The following is a 23,013-nucleotide window of genomic DNA, read 5'->3' as shown; positions in this document are numbered from 1 at the left end:
GTTCCTTATTAGGTAACTACATTCCTTTAATGAACATTATGCATTAATTTCTTTGAGCATACTTTATTAACGGTATTATAATTCATTGGATCTTGAGTTAAATTAGTCTTCAAGGACCTTTCTCTCTATACTTACTTCATTAGGCTTCTGTTAATCAGGAAATGTAGTGTAAAGTTTTTTTTCAGTATACACAGTTAAATAGTAAAAGTCTGAGAAATAAAGAGATTTTTCCTTCCACTTTTAGGTTTAATAAAGAACCAGAAAAGATAGAAACCATTGAAAATAACCCACGTTCCAGCCATAGAAGAAGCTGCAGAAGAAATGAAGAAAGTAATGATTTAGATTTTGATATTGATTTAGATGACTCAGAAGAAGATGACAATCAAATAATATATTAAAAATGTGAAAACATGAAATTCTGAACATTTTGACTTTGAGGATTTTACCAAAAAATACTATGAAATCCTAATAAAGAATTTGGAATAACCTGTAGAAATGGCCACATTTGTACATGGACAGTATAAATTGTATATGATATATGAATAATTATAAAACTTTAATTCAGAGTTTTCTTACAATAAATTTTTAAGTAACATATGCCAAAATGAGTATTGGGGTATCAAATTCAGTTCATGGGAATTATTTAGAAAAATATACTACCTAATATATCAAAGTAAACAAGATTTGGAATTGATGATGATATAAGAACTGTCTCATGGAAAAATCAGATGAAATTAATACTGCTGGCTTCAAAAAGTGGTCCTCAGTATGTACCTTTTGATAAATTGATATCAAGTAAATAACCCACGTAACAAAAGCCCCCTTAATGTTTGGTTGCTTTATAATTATGTTGTAATAATAAATTTTAAAAGTATAGTTTTTTCTTTGAAAGGTATTTTTATATACTTCATCACATTATTTACCTTTGTTTTGTGAAGTATACAGAAAATACATGTAATATATATATAGTTTAATAAATAATTATAAAGAAAACTCACATCTATTCCCAAATGATCACATTATTTACTTTTGTTTTGTGAAGTATACATACAGAAAATACATGTAATATATATATATAGTTTAATAAATAATTATAAAGAAAACTCACATCTATTCCCAAATGAAGAAACTACTCCTAAACAGCCCCGGCTGGTGTGGCTCAGTGGATTGAGTGCTGGCCCACAAACCAAAGGGTTGCTGGTTCGATTCCCAGTCAGGGCACACGCGAGGGTTGCAGGCCAGGTCCCCAGTAGGAGGCATGTGACAGGCAACCACACATTGGTGTTTTTCTCCCCTTCTTTCTCCCTCCCTTCCCTTCTCTATAAAAATAAGTAAATGAAATCTTTAAAATAAAAATAAAATAAAAAAATAAAAAGGAAACTACTCCTAAACAATATAAATTAGGTTCAAATCAAATTTTTGAACTTTTTTCTTTTTATCTTAAAAAATATTAAACCTAGAGAAAAGTAACAAAATAATACAATGAACCTTTGTATACTCCCACCTAGATTTGTATTTGTTAACAATTTGCCGTGTTTTTTTGCATTTGAGTAGGTGGAAATGGATACACATTTTATTTGCTGAGCCATTTGAAAATAGTAAGTGGCAGGCATTGGTTTTGAACAGACTTACACTCTGCATGTTATTTTGTATCTCTTTTGTATTGCATTATTATGAAATTGGTGAGATTGATCCAGGTTGTTGCAAGAGCTCTGATTCATTTGTTTGACATTACTTTGTTTTATTCTGTTGTGTTTGCATACCACGATTTATTTATACTGTCTGTGTTGAGGGACATTTCAGTTATCTCAGTTTTTTCTTATTAAAAACAATACTGGTGTTAGCATTGTCATGTGTGTTTTTTTGAAATACATCTTGTTTCTTGGTATATACATTGCTGTATATGTGAATCTAGCAGCGGTTGAGGGCACCAGGCTTATACATGTTCAGTGTTACAATCCCAAGCTTTCTTTCCAGAACGATTGTTATCTCCCTTCCCCACAGCTGTGTGTTTGATTCCAGTGTTTCTGTGTCCTTTCCAACACTTGGATCAGACTTTCAGATTTTGTGAACTTGTTATGTGTGCTATGTATGTCTTTGCCTCATTGATTTTTATTTCTCCAGTACCAAGTTTGAGTTCCTTTTTACGTTTTGACTGGTTTTTGGTTATTAGATTCTATTAAGGCATTATTTAATAATGTTATTTAAGAAATGCATACTACATGTTTAAGGGTGTAATGTCAATTTACTTTAAAATATTTCAACATAAGAAAGTGAAGATGGATAACATTACAGTGGCATCAAAAATATGTCAACCAGAGCCCTGGCTGGTGTAGCTCAGTGGATTGAGCACAGGCCTGTGAACCGAAGGATCACAGTTGGATTCCCAGTTGGGGCACATGCCTGGGTTGCAGGCCAGTTCCTGGCAGGGGATGCACGAGAGGCAGCCATACACTGGTATTTCTCTCCCTCTCTCCTTCCCTTCTCCTCTAAAGATAAAGAAATAAAATCTTTTAAAAAATTATTATTAAAAAATATGTCAACCAGGAGTAAATTTAAAAAATACTCAGGTACTTTGTCGACAAAAGTATAAAATCTCAAGACATTAGAGAAAATGGAGGCAGAAACAGAGGAAGATAAAAATAAGTGGAGAGAGGTACCAGGTTCATTGTGTGAAAGTCTCAATAATCTAAGCTTGCAGTCTTACTGCAAGTTTCTTTCCCAGTTTGTGTGGCTTGCTTGGTTGCATATAAATTTATTTGCTGGACTATGTAACTTTTGTGGTTAATAGACAACTAAATTTTTATTAGGCCTAGAATAAGTTTTTCCCATCTGAATAAATTATAATTCCTCAGATAGCCAAGAGAGAAATTGAACAAAGAGCATCACCTAGTGACATCTACTAATATCTGCATTCCACTCTTTTGGGCTAAGAAAGGTTGTTTCGCTTTCTTTAAAAGACTTAAATTTAGGTGTTTTATGTAGTTCACTTTTATTTCTTTAGGAATTATCCTTTCTAATCTAAAAAGTATTTTTAAAATAAGAACCCAGCATGGATCTAAATCCTGCCTCGGTCATTTAGCAGCTGACTTGATACAGATTAATCTTCCTGTGCCTTGGTTCCCATCAGGTTGATAGAAGGATGCACTGATACATAAAAATGCTTGGGACCCTATAAGAACAAATTCACGTTATTGCTACTATGAGTACGTGTACGTGTATATTTAATCAATGAACATCAATTTGGTTATTTGCCTATATTTCCCAAAAGAATACGTATATAGAGCATGCAGAATGTGTGTATATGGAATCCTGTAACTTGTAGATCCACACTGTCTGGCTCCAGAGTCTGTTTTTTATTTAACTACTGCCCTGTAGTACCACTGTATCACATGTCAAAAGCATTTCTAAAGGTAAATAGAGAAAGCTTTATTGTATGGAGGACGTGGCATGAACAAGTTATGTGGTGATTAAAAAGGCTTGGAATAATAATGGTAATAGTATTCAACAAATAATTTTGAGCACCTATGTGTGCAAAGCACTGCTCAGGATACTTAGGGTACAACCATCAACAGAACGGAGATACCTATCCCTTCAGAGAATACCTTTTAGTGGGTAGAGACAGACAATAAGTAGTACACGTAAGTAAATCATATATTAGAAGGTGAACAGTGCTATAAGAGGAAATAAGTCATGGTAGGGTGATTGGAAGTCTAAGGGCACGGACGGGGTGGAAAGGAGGGTGCACAAGTGGGTGGGGAGTGGGCTGTGGTTTTTAAATACCGTGTCAGGAGGGACACATCGGAGAAAAGTGTCCCTGGCCAAGGGAACAGCCACTGTGAGGTCTCTAACGTGCCAGGTGTGTAACAGCAAGGAAGGGAGTGAGTTTAAGTTGGAGAATCCTGAGAGGTATGATCATATGCTTTTGAAATATTTATCTTTGATTTTTTTGCATTTTGCTGTGATTTCTAAGGTGTGAACTTCTTATTTATGCTACTTACAGTTTTCTGAGCTCCTCCAATCTCTTGGTTAATGTCCTTAAACAGACTTGGAAAATTGTTGGCTGTTATTTCTTCTAATACTTCTTTTTTAATTCTTCCTTCTACTTCTCGCACTCCAGTTACATGTACTGTTGGACCTTTTTGACTCTGATGCAAGTATTTTTCACGCTCTGCCTTCTTTTTTCCATTCTTTGTTTCCTGTGCTTCAATTTATGTTTTCTATTGTTCTTTCTTTGCACTTATTAATTCTATCTGCTAGATAATAGATTTAATGTGTTCAATCTGCTTTTAAACTCATCTAATAAATTCTTAATTTTGGATGCTGAATTTTGCAGTTCTAAAATGTACACTTGATTCTTTTTAAATAGAGTTTAGTTCTGTTAAAATATTGCATGTTACCTATCTTTCCCATTTTCTTTGACATTAATTACAGCTATTGTGAGGTCCTTGTTCATTTTTGTTTGCTTTTAGTGGATTATTTTATCTCTTGGCTACTGGTCACTACCCCTGCCTTGCATATCTAATCATTTTTATTGTATGCTACAAATTGTACGTGATGAATTACAGAGGCTTCCTCTGAAAATAAATTATTGTAGATCACCTTGAGCCTGTCAAAATTGGGCTTCAAATTTGTTAGGGGTGGTCTATTTCAGTTTTGCCCTTATTTCTAGAATTTCTCATTTCTGTCTCTTACTCGTTAAAGGTTGTCTTTATTCCTACGCATGTATTTTCTGGGGTCTGAATGCCAGGGGTGTTCACCAAGGCATTGCCACTCAGGGCGAGCCCCAGCTCCGGCCTGCGTGACCTCTGAAGTCCCTGTCTAGCTCTGAGCCTCTCGCAGCAGTTCTCTGCCGGGACTCCTGCAGTTGTGCCCTGCGTGTATGCAGATCGGGAGATAGGAGTGACCAGGGTGGAAGGAAAATCAAGAAAGGGTGCCCTGGAAGGTCAGTGCACAGGTATTGAGTGCTTAACATATCCTGTCACTGCCCTCAACTAAGCCCTTTACGTGATAAGCTCATTGAATGTTTATTATGGCCTTGGGTAGTGATAACTGTCATCATTTACATCTACAGATGTGAAACTGGGGTTAAGTGATTTGGCCTACAGCCAGAAACTGTTGGGCCTGGGTTTTAAACCTCTGCGCCCCTCTGATCCCCGAACCTGTCCTGCACACCAGGGGCAGTGTGCATAAGAACGGGTGAGTCGCTCACTGGAGAACTTCCCTGTTTTGCTCACCCCTGTTCCAGGACTCTGCCCCTGGCACAATGTCATTCCCATTATTATCTTTGACATTTTAGAGCTTTTTCCCCTCATTTTCTCTGAAGAACTGTTGGGTCACAGTCATCATTGGGGGGTACTTAGGTTTTTAGTTGTTGCTCATGCAGCTGAATTCACCTCACTTTTTAAACATTCTCCCCCCATCACTGTTGGTTTCCATGTGTGAATCATAACCCCTGTAATCTTTCTAATCAGGTGATGTCACTTTATTGTGAGACTTACTTGCATAATGGAAGGAATATAAATGTAACAATTCTGGATATATCTGTAGCTGTACTGGGCAGGTAAGTTGTGATTGTCTGCTAACCCAGTAATAATTATTAGGAGAGAAAAAACTGTTTTTGTATGTACTTGGTGCTTATCCATATATATATATTTTTTATCATGTAAGGTAAACAGCAATGTGTTCTGAGTGAGTATTCTGTTTTTCTTGTGACTCAACTAAGGCTCAGAGGTTTAATAACTTGCCAAAGTCAAAAAAAGATAATGATCAATCTGGGATTCAAACAAAGTGTTTGTGGCACCAAAGCCTATATTATTTCAACCACATGTATGCAAAATTAAAAATATTTTATGTTCCTAAATGTTTTTTGTATTTTCTTAGGTGAAATTGGTAACAGTAACTTATACCTCTATCCCTTCTTTCCCTCTTTCTAGGTCTTTTCCTTCCCTTGTACCATTAAGTGCTGTGCTGAATGATTGTCCAGGTTAAAAGGTATGCTTTTTAATTTTTATTTATTTATTTGTTTTATATTGCGTTTACTCAGGTGATACTGGTTAACACAGTTATGTAGGTGTTGGGTGTAAATTCTGTAATACATCATCTGAATATTGTATTGGGTGTTCACTACCCCGAGTCACGTCTCCCTTTTTACCCTTTTCTACCCCCCCTAACCCTTCCCTCTGGCAATCACCGTACTTGGGGCTCAGATTTTTGTCACTCATTATGTTGACATTTTTTAGTAATACTGAATGTTGAAGACAATTTTCCACAATTTTTACTGGCAATCCTTATGAAGCAGTGGGAGTGTATTGAGATTACTTACTCAGCTCTATACTAAAGGAATCCTGCAATTTTGTAAGTATACGTATGGAAAAACTTTTGAATCCCCAAATGTCATATGTGAGACTTTTTAAGTAATTGAAGCACCAGGCCTTCAAAAGATATTACTACATAAAATTACTCATGAAGTTTCACCTTTTATTTCTACATTAGCTTTAACTTCACCGAGATCAGACAAGCTTAGGCAAGTTCAGGGTGCTATGGCTTTAGACTCTATATTACCTTAAATTTTTAAAAGATTTTACTTATTTATCTTTAGAGGGGAAGGGAAGGAGAGAGGGAGAGAAACATCAGTGTATGGTTGCCCCTCGTGCATCCCCTGCTGGGAACTGGCCTGCAACCCAGGCATGTGCCCTGACTGGGAATTGAACTGCGGTTGTTTGGTTTATAGGCCCATGCTCAATCCACTGAGCTATACCAGCCAGGGCAAAATTTTTTTTATAATCTTAAAAAATATGTTTGCTTTTAAAGGAAATTATTTACATTATCATAGAACATGTAGTTGGTATTAATGTGGAAGTTTTTTAAAAATATGTTAGATACAAAAGTACAAATAGTCCCAAAGTATTAAGAAGGTGAAGAAGTGATATTTCACCAAAATTTGATTTAGAAGTTTTTGAAACTTCTAGAAACATGAATTTGAAGTATATAAATTAACTCTTCCATTTTATACATTGCCCATTGATAAATCTTGCAGATATGATGAGCAAAATAATCCACATACAATGCCCTGACTGTTGTGGCTCACGTGGTCAGGGTGTCATCCCGTACATTGAAAGGTTGTGGGTTTGATTCCTGGTCAGGGCACATATCTGCGTTGTGGGTTTGATCTTAGGTAAGGGGATCAAAAAACAGGAATCCACATACTTTATGATCCCACTTATACAAAGTTCAAATGTAATAGAAGCTAATTTATGGTGGATTGACCAGGAAGGGGCGTGTGAGGGAACCTGCTGGAGTGCTGAAACTGCCCAGATCTTGATCTAGGTGGTGTTCACACAGTGTATAGAAATACAAAATTTAATACTTAGGATCTGTTCACATTATTGTACATAAATTTTGCCTGGTTTCAAAAGTAATTATAATACTTAATTTAGAAAGTTAATAGCATACTGTTGTCAAATCCATGCCTTGAGATAAACGTCCGTCTTGACTTCAGGAAGAATAGGGCTTAGAGGCGCTCCAGGAGTCTAGGAGCCACATCTGTTTGAATCCTAAGTGTGCCTCTTACTAGTCACGCAGCCGTGGTTCAAGCTCCTTACCTGTATGCGATTTCCTTGTGTGTACCTTCCCTGTCTGTAAAATGAGGACAGTGATTTCTACAGCGTAAGATTGCTGTATTAGGTTTACCTTGTATATAGCACCTGGCCCATGGTAGGTGCTCCATATATGGTGTTTATATTCTTTAATCTGTAAGAGGTTTTTTTCTTTTACCATGATGAAGAAAAATTATAGTAACATGGGGAACAGAAATATGAATTACGGATACAGGAAATGAACTGGCCCCGGGGAAATCGCCAGGACCAGGAGAGGTTAGGACATCACTTAACAGGATATGACAGCACGTCCGCAAAGACAGGAAACACAAGATAAACTGACAAACTATTTACTCTTTTAGATAGTACACACAGTCTGTTTTCTGGTGATGTACTCTAATTTTAAAGCTATAGGTTCATCGTTAGTCTGGGAAAATATTTCATTGAGAGTGTCCACAACATCTGAAAACATAGGAGGAATAGCATATTTAGTATACTTCACCCAAAAAGCATGGTGATCATACTATTTATTTGGAAGTGCAACTAAACAGTTACCCACGGTTTTAAAGTCGGTTTCTCCTATGTTCCTCACCTTTGCAGCACCTGTGGTTGAACAAGGCAGGGGCAGCGTGAGTGGCAGTCAGAGGACAGTGACAACAGCAAGACCTACTGAAGCAAACAAGTATTTCTTATAAATCATTTGGGTTTTGGAATCTGTTTCTTGGCAGTGGAAATAGTACATTTCAGATCCTGTGCAGTGATTGATTTATATGTGGGAAGTCCTCCATTGGTAATTCTGGGAACACTTAATGATCCGCTGCCACCATTCATGAAGCAGAGAGGACAGCCTACAGAAAGTGAAAATCCCAGGGAAGGAAGCCACGTTGGGGCATGTTGTCCCTGCCTATGATGTTGGACATACAATGGAAGTCACATGACTTCCGCCTTTCTTATGATCCACTCGTCAAGTACATTTTGCCCACACGTGGGCCATGCCCATAGTCCAAAAGTTAATCATGTTTTTCCCACCTCTAAGCTGACTGCAGAGATGACTAACAACACCATGGAAATGAACTGAAAGTAGTAATTTTGCTCTTTAGTTGTTCAGTGTTGCATTAGGACACAAAACCGTTGAACCCACAACCTTAGTGTGTGGGGACAACACTCTAACCAACTTAGCTACCTGGCCAGGGCGTTCACAGTGTTCTTGAAATTATAGTAAAGGTTCAATTCAAGTACGCAGGACTGTTGCTATTTTTGCTGTTAAAAAAGGGGTCTCGGTCTGGCTGGGAACCAGTGATAAAAGTATCAGCCTTCATTGTGCTATCAATTCTGTAAAACTCTATAAAAGCTATTTCCACAGGGTACTGATAATTCTGTATACTTTTTAAATGCTGAGGTGTAATTTATGTGCCATAAAATGCATCCCTTTTAAGTGTATAATTTTATGATTTGGTAAATTTACAGAGTTGTGCAGTTAACACCACAATCCAGTTTTATTAGTACGTTTCCATCACCTCCCAAAGGTCTGTCTGGCTCAGTTTAAGTCACTCTCCATTCCCACCACCAGCCCCAAGCAACTAATCTTTCTTTGTCTATAAAGTTGCTTTTTATGAACCTTTCATGTAAATGAAATAATAAAATATATAGTCGTTAAGTCTGGCTTCTTTAAACATTTTTGAGATACGTCCATGTAACAAGTCTAAGCAGTTTATTAATTAAAATCTTTTTTCCTATTGCTGAATCGTATTCCATTGTGTGAACATAGTGATTTTTGTTTAGCCATTCAAAAATGTTTTTAAGTAGAAGGGGTTTTTTTAAATCTTCACATGAGGATATGCTTATTGATTTTATAGAAAGGGGAAGGGGAGAACAGAGAGAGAGATGTCAATTGGTTGCCTCCTGTACACACCCCAACTGGGGATTGAACCTGTAACTTAGGTATGTGCCCTGACTGGGAATTGAACCCACAACCTTTTGTTGTGTGGGTTGACACTGATAAACTGAGCCACCCAGCCAGGCTACCGACTCATTTTAATTATTTCTACTTTGTGGCTATTATGAATAATGTTACTGTGAACATTTACTTGGGGAGTCTTTGTGTGGACATGTTTTCACTTCATTGGGTATACACACCCAGGAGTAGGATTGCTGGGTCATATGGTGAATGCGTGTTTAATTTTTAGGCAGCTACAGAACTGCTTTCCAAAGTGGCTGCACCGTTTTACACTCCTGCCGTCAGTGCACGAGACTTCTTCACTGAGAAGGTGGAGTCCTCCACCAGTGCTTGTAACTGTCGGTCCGTGTGATTGGTGCCATTCTGTGGGGCGTCCAGTCTCACCGTGGCTTTAATTTGTGTATCCAGAGTGAGTAGTGATGTCGAATCAGCATCTTTCCACATGGTTATCTTCCAGTGCTATATCTTCTTTAGTGAGATGTCTATCAGATCTTTTGCCTGTTTTTAATATTGTGGTGTTTTATGAAACTTTGTGGCTAGTTTTATTTATATGTACATAACATGATAAATATGTCTCGATTTAAAATATTATGCTTCAGCCCTGGGTAGTGTGGCTCAGTAGTTGAGCTCCTGCCTGGAAACTGAAAGGTCACTGGTTTGATTCCCAGTCAGGGCACATGCCTGGGTTGTGGTCCAGGTCCCCAGGTTGGGGTGTGTGAGAGGCAACTGATTTCTTTCTCACACATTGATGTTTCTTTTCCTCTCCTTCTTCCTCTCCTCCCCTCTCTCTAAAAGTAAATAAATAAAGTAAAAATATGCTTCACATTAAGGAATTGATAGTGTGGAGACATAATGATTCCTCTGGTCCCCATGAAGGCTTGGCGTCCTGAAGCCTCACAACTATCTCCTGCTTCCCACCCCCACCAGCTATATACACAGCATCACTTACAAACCTTTTGGAGTAACCATGTGTGCAGTTTCACGTGAACAGATCTTTGGACTTGGAAGTCATGTAGAGACTGGAATCCAACACCTTGCCTCAAGAGGTAAATTAATACGAAATTTTAAGTGAGGAGGTGTTTTCCTCTGTGGTGGATTTACTGTGGCCCTGTCCAGCATGATTCCGGGGAGGGGAAGACTGTGTCATTCCTTGGGAATGTGGAGAAATGGCCTTCATTACTTTTAAGTCAAAGTGGGATCCCCGTGATTGAGTACACGTGTATGCGTGTGTGTTTCTGTGTGTGTGTAAATAAACATGGTTGGAGGGAGGAGTTCAGCTACAGATTTTATGAAGAAAACAAAAGTGGACCTTTCTTCAATGATGAAAACTGTGTTTACAGCAAATGATAAAAGTCACAATATGGGTTCTCATATCAGCCTCTGATTCTTCCTAAGAGAATGGTGATAGACCTACTGTAGTGGCAAGAATCATTTTGGTCCATTCTAGATCCACTTTTGGATGTTTTTTCCCTCTAAGTTTTGTGCGCATCTAGAATGAATGCTTTTTGCTCCACACCAGGGAGTCCTTCAGTCTTTACTATTTATTTAAAAATGAGTATCAGTTATTTTTCTATAGAAATCATTTTTTATATTCTATGCAAATATTCTGCACCTGTAGTCTGTGGCCAATGCAGTTTGTCTTCTCTCGTCCCATTTGGTAGAATGGGAGTCTTGCTAAAAGTATTTTCTCCACTTCCCAAAAGTGCGAACCCTGGAAATCACTGTGTAATCGCATTAAACTGAACTGCCCCTCATCCCGGCAAAAAAAAAAAGTCAGCAGCTGAGGTTAATGACTACTCAATAAATACCTGATAAGAAATTGGACCTTGGTCCCCAGACCTGGGTTCCATTAGAATCACTCGAGTTGTGTATTTAAAATACAGGCCCTCTGGCCCATGGGCAAAGCTCTTCAACCGTGTGGGTAGCAGGTAGTTCAGGGTGCCACTAAAGCAGGTCAAAATAGCTCAGCAACAAGGTCCACGCTGTCAGGCGGTTGTCACAGCAGTGTGCTTAGCACGGCTAGGGGGAAGGGCTCACAGACACTTGAGATGCCTAGGCACAGAGTTATCTACACCTCGGGTTTGGGCCATAACTGGCAGGGGCAAGCTGGCCACATTTGGAGAAATTCTATTGTTTGGGGCAAATATGGGTGATATTTACAATTCACAGGGACACGCAGCAAAGCAGACTCAATCTTGTGCTGTGAGAGAGATGTGGAAGATAACAAATGACGGGCCCCTGGAATGGGTGACTTGTGCCCATGTGGCCCATTTCATTTGCAGCAGCTCAGGCTTTGGGAGGAAGCTGAAGGAGAGGAAGGCTGAGAAGGGTGCTGGAGGGCACACGCACCCTTCCCTGGGCAGGAGTCCGAGGTTGAGCTGCCCAGAGGATTCTCATCGCCTGCCTATCCCATCCCTCTTGTCCTCCTCAAATCCTGGTTCTAATGTAAATCATCTCATTTCCTCAGAATCCTTCTGTTTTTGAAAATAAGTTTATAGGAAAGAGTTACCCTCACCCACTCCTTAAACACTCTTTTTTTTTCCTTTTCTGCTGAGGGGAAGTGGTCTCTATTTTAACAGTGCTTCAGATGACTTAATAGAGGTACCCGGTTGTGTGTCAGATGAAAGGGAAAGTGATTGTGAGGCTTTCTTCTAATTACAGCTTTGTCACTAGGGTCCGTGACGCCAGCAAATCACTTCAGCCTACTGGGCCTGCAGGTTCTGCTTGTTTAAAATGACAGAGTTGGTCTAGATCAGTGGTTCTCATCATGTGGGCCCCAGACCAGCGCATCGGCATTACCTGGGAATTTGTAAGAAATGCAGATTCTCGGGCCCCACCCCGGACCTACTGAAACGCACTTAGTGGTGGAGCCCAGCAATCTGCTTGAACAGGCCCACCGGAGGTTCTGATACTTGGCAAACATTGAGAACAATCCTGCCGAAGGTTCAGACTTAAATGATTCCTACTTAGCCCCAGGCATTGTTATTTGGTTCTAATGAACATCTAGGTGCTGGCTAAGGATTATCACAACTAAAAGTCACTGTCTCCAAATCTAAATGCTCTCATCAAGACCCGCAGGCTTAGACCACTAGGTGTTGTGCTAATAAAGAAGGAAGAGCATTTTCAAAACTTTGCCATTGGATATGCAGAGAAAGAAAATTTATTTCTTTTGATATATTCTGTGATTTATATATGAGTACAATTTGTTAAATATTCATTTGCAGTCTGTTAGATTTTATTAAATTAAATAGCTCTCAATGATAGAATGAATAAATAAATTGTGGTACTTACATACACCAAAACACCCCATAGCAATAAAAATCAACTAGTGAGGCCCTCACCAGGTAGCCCAGTTGGTCGGAGCATTGTCCCAACACACCAGGTTGGGGCTGTTCGATCCCCAGCCAGGGCACATACAGGAATCAAGCAATGAATGAATGTGTAAAGAAGCAGAATGACAGATTGACGTCTCTCTCAAAATCAACCTGCAAAAATTGTCAGATCGCCAGGTACACAGTGACAAGTCTGAATCTTACAATTTAATAATGAGCAAAAAAAACCCCAACAAAACTGGGCACAAAATAGAAATACTATGTGATTCCATTTAAGAGAAAATAAAAAACAGGCAAAATTAATCAATGTTGATGGAGATCAGTGTAGTGTTTATCCTTGGGACACATTGCTAACAGCAACAAGTGAGCACGGAGGAACCTTCCAGAGTGCTGGAAATGTCCTGCTTCTTGATGTGGTGGTAATTATATACATATATATAATGAGCATATATACATACACTCTACATATTTATTACACATGGGGCTGTACTCTTAAGATTTGTGCACTTTACATACGTATATTCTCCATGCTAAGAACTGAGAAAATTGGAATGTAACCCCAAAGAGGAGTAATTGGCACACCAGCCCACTGTCACTAAGACTGTGATTTGTGCCATTGGTGGTCACCAGAGATGAATGTAGCACTTGGATTTTGTGTGGACATTAAGGTAAATGTGTGTCTCACTCTGCGTGGTCCCCGCGCTGAGAAGGTAATGGCGGGGTCTGTTTGCATGTGAAGCCTGTTTGTCTAGAAGGTTTCTGTGTCCAGGGCACCTCTGCAGCAGCACATGTGAGTGACTGATCCTCTTACAGCAACCCTCTGCTGTCTCTTTCTTCATCTTCAAATCTTGAAATAGAATGTGAGAGATAAAACTGCCTCTTTTTGTATTCTCTGCAGAAAATGGCCCCACCACCTCTTTTGTCAGTGACAAGTTAAATGCATCGTAATAAATCAAGGGGAGATAAAAAATCAATCTGTAGCAGAGAGAGACAAATCCTTGCAAATTGTACTAAGGCACAGATCATCGAAACAAGGCATATTAGAAGGGCATTCGGGGAAGAAAAATGTGTTGAGGAAATGGAAATCAGAGCCACTTAGCAGAACTCACAGAAACCCATTGGAAAGGGAGTATTACCATCATTTAGATGGGAAATCACCATCCATTATTCAGCTATCACTTAAAGTCCACACAATGGGTGATGTGATTTCATCTAAAGCCCTGCTAATCAGAGGCGCAGGCTGGACTGGCTGACGCCTGCCTGTGAAATCACTCAAGGAGAGTCCAAGTCATGATTCATCTGGGACTGTGTTAAACGCAGTCTGAGTTTTACCTGACCCGGTCCACTTGAACTGCTGTGCTCTCTCCCAGTATGTTCCAGTCACTTTGATGTCCCTTCTGTGAGAATTGGGTAGAATACGTAGGGCAGATTATTTCTTTAGATAGTTTATTTCTCATGCTTTGTAACTTGATCTATGGACACGTAATATGGCTCTGAACATTGAAGCACTTTCATTCATTCATGGCAAACTGTCTCAGGTGCTATGGGAAGATCTGTGGAAGGGTAAGACAGTCCCTTACCCTTCCAAGGGGGTTGTAATCTATGAGAGGGGATGGAAAATAAGTGCACAAAAGTTAATTTTTTAAAAACACAGTGTATCTTCTGTTTGTCCCTAGATCACTTCTGGGAGGCTCACCTTACAGGTTATATTCTTGGACGTCCTTGCCCTTGGCTTCCAATTGGACTCATTCAATGGGAATTCCTAAGAGAAGAGTCCGGATTATTCTCCTGGCTCCCTTCCTGTGGGGTCGCCATGGGCATGCTTGATGAAAGTAGAGAGATGGTCTGGTTTGCCACGTACAGGCATCTCTCCCAGTTCTGGAAGGAGATTCTCATCGCTCTTTGAGGTCTAGGAGTGGTAACAGTGCCACACTGTTCCCAGCTTGAGGGTACTGTATCGTGCTGTATGGATTCCCTGAACCTTCTCACACCCTTGCAAATAGTCCCATTTTAAAACTCTCTTTAAACAAGCCAGTTTTAGTGTGTTATCTGTTTCTTTCTGGGATCTTGATTGACATAAATATTGTTATCACATGTTATCCAAGGAAATAGGTACTCAAAATGGGATTCTGGATTTGGCTCACCCCTCTATCTAAAGAGCATAGAGAGAATTTATTTGCCAATGAGACATAAATTAACACACACATCCAGTATACGGCAATGTTGTGATGATTCAGATTATCACTGGGGGCATGAGAAGTACAGGAAGAGGGCAAGGCATTGGGAGATCACGTAGCTGTGGCATTGTCATTATGGCGCTAATAGTGATTAGGTAGATTGTGGAGCCATCTGGTTTCTTTGGACAGTCCTAGAGAGTGTACAAAGGATAAAGGGGAAATGAAGCTGAGCTTCCCATTGTCAGTGGATAATCAGAAAGCCTGACCACAGCTTCGGAGGATGAGCTCCTGTAGTCACAGAACAGACGCTGGTTACTGTTACAGAAAGGGTCAAGTGAAATGGAACTACACAACTCCCCCTTCAGGACAGTAGGCCAGAAACAATTCCCCACCCCCAGGGGACCCCCCCAGAGGTTGGTGTCACCATCAAGTACTGGAAAGAGGCAGTGGTGTGATTCTATCACGTCCCCATTCTGCTTGTTTGTTTGGCTAGTGTAGAAGTCAGATGGGTTATGGCGATGATTATATATTACTGCAAACTTAAACAGATGGTAATGCCTGTCATAACCATGACCGGGAGGCAGTATCATTGCTGGAACGAATCAGTACAGCCCTATGCATCTGCTTACAGCTGTTGTTCCAGCAAATGCGCCCCACCCCCTATTCTTATCATTAAGAAAAACCAGAAACATTTTGAAGCAGATTGCTTTTTCAAGGGCTGCAATATAACTTTACTGACATTCCTGTAGGCCATGTGAACTCTGCTGTCCTTATAAAACAGGTGAAATGGACTTCACTCACCTGGATGGCATCAGTCTAATCCACTGCACAGATGACAATGTCCCAGGCCGGGTAGCTCATTTGGTTGGAGTGTCACCCCGCTACACCAAGCTTGTGGGTCCCAGCCCAGTCAGCACATACAAGGATAGATGAACAAATGAGTAAGCGGAACAACAAATCAGTGTTTCTCTCTCAAATCAATCAATAAAAATAAAGATGACATAATGCTAACTGGAAGTAGAGAACAGGAAGGAGCAAGTATCCTAGATGCCTTAGTAAGTTACATTTATGTCAGAAGGTAAGAAAGTCCATGAAAATGAAGGGTCCTTCACGTGTGTGAAGATTTGGGGGCTGCAGCTGTCGGAGGCATGTCACTCTAAAGTGGGAGGAGAGTGTCTGCACCTTGCAGTGACCGTCACAAAAAGGCACAGTGCATGTCGGGTCTGTGGATTTTGGAGGCAACATAAGCTGAGTTTGAGCTCACTGTTCCAACCCATTTACTTGGCAAGCTATGAAGCTGGCGGTTTTGAATGGTATCCAGAGAGCAAGAAAGTGTTCTGAAGCAGGAGCAGGCTGTGGTGCAGGTGGCCCTGCCGCTGGAGCCTCATGACCCAGAGATACCCACGTCCGTGACCAGCAGAATGACTGACGGAACCTCTGGCAATCTCCAGTAGGAGACTCGGGACCTGCTGGCAACTAGTACCATTTGAAGGCAGCACTGGCTTTGCTCCTGGGCCTGGTGGAGCCCGAAAGCCTGACCGCAGGCCATCATCTGTGTGTGTGACCCAAACTCCCTGACGCAAGTGGCATCTCCACTGAACCATAAAACTGTGTGCCCCAGCGTTCCATTATAAATGGGAGTGGGATACGTGCGACCAGGCCCATGCAGATTCAAGAGTCGAGTGAACTGCCAAGCAGGTGCCTGGTCCCTGTGTCACTGCCCCCCTTGCCTCACTCATATGTCTTCATGGGAAGATTTCCAAGGCCCCTTGATGGAGGAGTATGGGCCTGGTTTGCTGAAGGATCTTCTAGTGTGCTGGCACCTGTAGTGTGCCTTCATTCCTGCTGCTCCTCAGAGACTGTGGTGACAGGAAGCCCTCCCTGTGGGCAGAACTTTGGACTTACCGTGGTGAGCAGCAGTCAGATTTTAGGAGACACAGGGTAGAGGGTTAGGGTTTGGTCCCATGGCCTGTGGATCTTAGTAAACAGCAGGACTGACCGACCCATTAGACAGGAGGCACAGTGCCTAGGACCTATGCACATTATGGTACTATGTTTGGATTTTAATTTATCTAAAAATGAGAAAAAACTAATGACTATATAAAATAAATCCTGTTTGGTTTATATTCATCTGTGTGACTGCACAGTTGCAAAATATATATACAATTTTTTTTCTTAATGGAAGAAGAGGCCCACAATGGCAAAAGTGCCTGGGGTCCACAAAAATCATAATGTGGCTCTGGGTGGGAGTAGGAGGGATTCAGGAGTGACTTCAAAATTTGGAAACTGGGAAGGTTAACCCGAGAGCCTAAGTATGTTATTGACTGAGATGGCAAAATCTGGAAAAGCTGGTTTAGGGGAAATACTGACATTTTGCTGAGTTGGAGGCGGTAGCAGAAGCTCTGGTGTGAAGTGATAAGGATTTTGATCGGGGATGTGGCTTTTGGAAGAGCAGAGTGTCTTTGAATTGGTGTGTAATTGGACTGGGAAGAGAGGATCGAATATGGGAAACCACCTCAGGAACTTCCCCTTTCACCACCTGCTGGGTGATACAGGCTTCCGCTTCCTGCGATGAGGGGAAGAGAGGGTTGGGAGGTGGTTCTCAGCAAAGGCTGTACTGGGTCACGAGCTCACACCATCAGCTCTGGCCTCTCTCCTGTTTCCTGTACCCCACCGCGTTCCCTGTGGTCCCGTGGACTTACATAGATTACAACATCCTTTTCAGAGTATTTGAACTTAACTATAATGTGAAGAGCACAAATAGTATCAGCAGTCACCAATTTTTACCTGTAGGACACCCCTAGAGATAGGAAAGACAGATGACTTGATTTCCCGGCCTACAGATGACAAAGCTATCAGAGGTCTCAGTCTTCGGTAGAACTGGGATCAAGGAGCATGTCCCTTGATCCAGTCCTCTTTCAGCTCCACCCTGACAGTCAGCTTGGATTCCGTTCAAAGGTGATGTGGACACCAGCCCACGGTGTCTGTATCCTTATGGATGAAATGAGACATTCACACGACTACTGAGTCCGGTGGAGGAAAAGGGACAGCATGGCTTTTCTCTGAAAAAGAGCAAAAGCCATGACCTTTGCCCTGACCAGCCTTTATTGGGTTTCTTGGCACATTACTGATGGTCGTCATTTACTATGCACAGGTTGCTTTAGGTGGTTACCTTTTACAGAAAACAAAGGAGCCAATGCTGCTAATCACATCACAGAAGAGGGATATTTACAAATGAAAAGGGCAAAAGTGGTTGACCCTGTTACACTGGTCCTTGGATGGTTTAGCATGGATTTTAGGAAGTTACTTTGCAGTAAATGTTTGCCACTGGGGGCTGGGCCCACGCCATGCAGAATTGTCTCCTACACAAAGGAAGTCAACGTCTTTGCTAGTCTGCGGGTTTCGATTCCATTTTAAAATACCAAAAAAATCTTTAGGGACAGCCTTGATCTCCCCTGCCCACTCATCTTGGAGATGCGTCCTAGGCCCTGACTAAAGCCCTTGTTCCTAGTGTGGATATGGCCTTGATGGATTTTATCCTCCTCCTCGGAACCACTACACGAGTGAGTGTATCTTCTCCCCCGTTATTCCCCCTTCTGTCTGTCCCGGTGTCCTTCCTTTGCCTCCACACTCTTGCTTCTCTCTTCTCTCTCCTTTTACCTATTTCTCTCTCCCTCCTCCCTTTTTCTCTTCTTCCTTTATATTCATATCATGACACCATCATTCTATCTCCTGCATCTACATTGAAACATCCATAATATCATAAAATAGCCTTGTTATATTTCCACAGTTAATCCAGAAACTTTCTACAAGTATATGTTCAGACACAGTGTTCTTCCAGAGCTTTTTTTATTTTCTCACAAAGATAGGTTCTTAATTTTTTTCCCCTTTTATAGATGCAAAGTAATGTACACACTGCTCTGCAGCATGCTCGCCCCACTCACTATATCTTAGAGCTGGTTTCAAATTGCTATAAGGAGAAGTCCTCAGCGCCTCAGCTGGTTGGGCATCAGCCCACAAACCAAAAGGTTGCCAGTTTGATTTTTGGTCAGAGCCCATTCTTGGGCTGTGAGGTAGGAGGACAATCAATTGATGTTTCTCACTCACGTCAATGTTTCTCTCCCTCTCTTTCTCCCTTCCCCTCTCTCAAGAATCAACAATAATTTTTTCCTCATCATTCCTGAAACTGTGCAGTATTCCATTCTATGCAGTAAAGTGCATCGTAACTATCATTATATGTATCTAACCACTCCTCTGTTACTGATGTTTGAGTCCAGTCTTTTGCTGTCACAGTAATACAATGAGTAACTGTACACATATGTCATTTTAGAGGTACGCACTGATAGATGCAGGGTAAAGTCCCTGAAATGGAATTGCTAGAGTAAAGGCATCCGTGTTTGTAATTCCGAGAGTGACAAGTGTCTATCCAGTGGGGCTGTGTCCATTTAAAGTCCTACCAGCAATCTAAGCAAAGCGCCTGTTTTCCCGTAGCCTTGTCAACAGAACATGTGGTTACATCTTTGCATTTTTGCTCATCTAGTAGAGGAAAATGGTACCTCGGGACAGTTTTCGGTTCTTTCATTATGAATGCGGATGAGCAACTCTATAAATGTAGTCACTCGTACTTCCTTTTCTGTGAACAGTTTGTTCATTCTTTGACTTTTTTTCTACTGATGTGCAGTGTTTTTCTTTTCGATTTTTAGGAGCTCTGTGAGTTTTAGGGAGATCAGCTCTTTTTTTGTGATATTAATTGTAAGATTTTTCCTGGGTGTTATTTATTTTTGACTTGACTTCTGATTTACCTGCCCCCACCCATACACACACACATTGAATCTTTGCTTTTATTTTTATGTGGTGGAATTTAGCAATTAGTCATTTTTTTAATGGCTACTAAACAGTATGGTTTTAATGACTCAAAGTTAAAAAGAATTCCTGTGCCTGGCTGGTGTAGCTCAGTGGATTGAGTGCAGGCCTGCGAATCAGACAATCATGGTTCGATTCCCAGTCAGGGCACATGCCTAGGTTGCAGACCAGTTCCCTGCAGGCCAGTTCCCAGCAGGGGACGCATGAAAGGCAACCATACATTGATGTTTCTCTCCCTCTCTCCTTCCCTTCCCCTCTAAAGATAAATAAATAAAATATTTAAAATATATATATATTAAAAAAAAAAAGAATTCCTGTGTCTTCTTTTTAGAACTGTATGTCTTCATATTTTAAATTTTTGAACTATTTGGAATGTTCTTGAAGTAAGTTGTAAGATAGGGTTCCATCTTAATGTTTTTCCCCACTTTAGTTAGTCTACATTATTTGCTGAGTCATCATTTCTCCCACACAGATGAGCTGTATCTCTTGCTACAGTGAAAATCTACTAAGTATTTAGATCTATTTATAAACTTTCCATCCTGTTCTGTTGGTCTGCAATCCACCCTGTGTTAGTTATGGAGTTAGTTAGTTTTGGGTATGTTTTAATCTCTCTTAGGGTTGGTCCCTGCTTACTGCTTTTCCTTTTTGAAGTGTTTCTATCATTTTAAATATTGATTTTAGATTTATTAGTCTAATTCTAAGCAAACACCAAAAACAAACAAAAAACCCATTTTGGTTGGTACAGAGATCACATTAAATGTATAAATTCATGTGGAGGAAATGAACGCGTGTTGATGCTGTCTCCTTATTTGTGAACATTGGACGTTGTTGCACTTGCTCAAATCTTCCTTGCTGCCCTTGTTCCGTTGTTCTTACGCCCTTCTTTAGAACTGTCTCACGCGTCTGTGCATCCCTAAATGCTCTACACATGTACGTAACATGTTATCGTTTCGCCTGGTTTTATACTTTGTGGAAGTGATGTGTTTTGCATGCGTCTTTCTGTATCTTACTGGTTTTACTCTGGTTCCTCCCTTTCCCCTGCTCTTAGAATATTCCATTTTATGAGAATACCACAATTTCATACTTGAAACTTTTATCAAACTACTGAACCTCTCTAACCTAATAACAGTTTTGCCTTTCACTTCTCTTTTGCAGATATTACTATAGCTACAAGAGCTTTTATTTTTATTAGTATTTGTCCATATTTTCCATTTATTTGCTATCGGTTTTCCTATGTCTATGTTTTAGGATTTTCTCTTCTATATAGGGTATGACTGGATTTTAAAGGTTCCCAGCCTGACAATTGCAGTCTTTTAACTGGCAGTTGGGTTTATTTATTTTGTGTGATTCCTGATGTGTTCAAATTTTTTCCTAACTTAACTTTTGTTTTTTCATCCTGCTTTTTCTATAGTCCTTCTTTTGTCCATATTAATTTCTCCTGAGTTTATTTACTTTTAACTGGACTTTTACTTTCTTCTGTTTTGATGAACCAGTAATATCAGGCATATGTTGGTGAGAAAAACCAGAGAGATAGCCTATAAACTGAATAACTATAAAATGTTCAGACAGCCAACACTAATCCATGTTATTCCAAGTGAGGATAGTAGTTACCTTTGGGCCATTAGGAGAGCTTGTTAGAAACAAAGAATATCAGGTCCCACCCCAGACCTAGGGAATCTGCTTTTAAAAAGATCCTCAGCCGATGCATGTACATATTAAGAGTGCGAGAAGCAGTAGTTTAGTGAATGCATATCTCCTGTCTTTAACAACTGTTAACGTTTTGCCATAATTGCTTTATATACACATATTCGTTTATGTTTATATATGTAAAAGAAAATTGGAGAAACTATGAAATTTATATTCAAAACAGTTTAGTAAGGACCTCTTAAAAATAAAGACATTTCTATAAGGCCATTATCACACTTAACATTAACTACTATTTTTTACTGCTAGTAACCAATTAGTGTTAAAATTTCTCCAACTGTTTTCAAAATGGCTTTTACAGTTACCTAGTGTGTACCAGGATCCAGTCTTGGTTTATTCACAGCTTTCGGTCATTGTGTTTCTTGCCTCCTACAGTCCTTAGAATGTGGGCCACTCCCCTCCCTCCTCCACACCCGCAGCTTTTCTCTTACAACTTTGTCTAGTTACAAAGATTAGGTCCTGGGGAGTCCCTCCCTTCCGGAATTGCCTGATCACTTCCTCGTAGTGTTGTTTAACTGGTTCTCTTAGCCCCTGTGTTTTCTGTAAACTAGAAGTGAGAGCTGAAGGCTTCATTAGATGCAGGTTAAATATTTTTGGCAAGAATGCAGGGTAGACAATGTTTACTTGCCATTACATCAGGCAGGAAGCACATAATGTCTCATTCCATTTAACAGCGATGTGAATATTCATCACTGGGTTCAGATGGGGCAAGCCTGATGCCAACATTGTCATTTTGGTTTTTCCTCCTGACTCACACAAGTTACCGGTGGGGTGATACCTTGCTACTTCGTGAATACTCTGTTCCCCATCAGCTTTTCACATGTTGGTTTTAGCATTGATTGGTAATCATTTTTTTTTCCTGTTAGGATCTTCAAAATGGTGCCTCTCTAATCCTTTTGTTTTTTTTTTTAAGATTTTATTTATTTATCTTTAGAGGGGAAGGGAAGGAGACAGGGAGAGAAATGTCAATGTGTGGTTGCCTCTCCTGCATCCCCTGCTGGGAACTGGCCTGCAACCCAGGCATGTGCCCTGACTGGGAATTGAACCATGATCCTTTGGTTCACAGGCTTGTGCTCAATCCACTGAGCTATGCCAGCCAGGGCCTCTAATTCTTTATTCCTTTTACTTGTATTAGCTGGAATTCCCTGACAAGGAAGAGCTTTCTGTTTGACTGGGTGGGTTGGGCTACTCTTAATTGCAGTTCTTACTTCAAAGACAATATAAAGGCTTAATTATTTCTTTCCAGTCCTTAAAATCTTAATAAATATGCTTAACAAAGTCAAAGTTAACAATATCTCTACTCTCTTACCCTCCAATTCAGGACCTTGGAATTTGCCTTAGACATTATTTTTGTCAAGATTTTAATTCTATCTTCTTTTGTT

The 23,013-nt window shown here is 40.2% G+C and overlaps 1 protein-coding gene across 1 annotated transcript in view; it reads left to right on the top strand.

Moving 5' to 3' along the window:
• The window catches only part of CUNH9orf85 (chromosome unknown C9orf85 homolog), a 49,318-nt gene extending 47,487 nt beyond the window's left edge, over positions 1-1,831 (top strand). The window contains exon 4 of the mRNA XM_037155044.2: positions 245-1,831. Within this exon, the coding sequence (XP_037010939.2) occupies positions 245-398 (154 nt within the window). The 3' untranslated portion in view covers positions 399-1,831. The remainder of the gene's footprint in view (positions 1-244) is intronic.
• Positions 1,832-23,013: the final 21,182 nt, after the last annotated feature.

Source organism: Artibeus jamaicensis, unplaced genomic scaffold (assembly GCF_021234435.1).
Source record: "Artibeus jamaicensis isolate MK-2021 breed Jamaican fruit bat unplaced genomic scaffold, CSHL_Jam_final scaffold_1964, whole genome shotgun sequence".
In the NCBI taxonomy this organism is placed as follows: Eukaryota; Metazoa; Chordata; class Mammalia; order Chiroptera; family Phyllostomidae; genus Artibeus; species Artibeus jamaicensis.
This window is presented reverse-complemented; position numbering and strand designations above follow the sequence as displayed.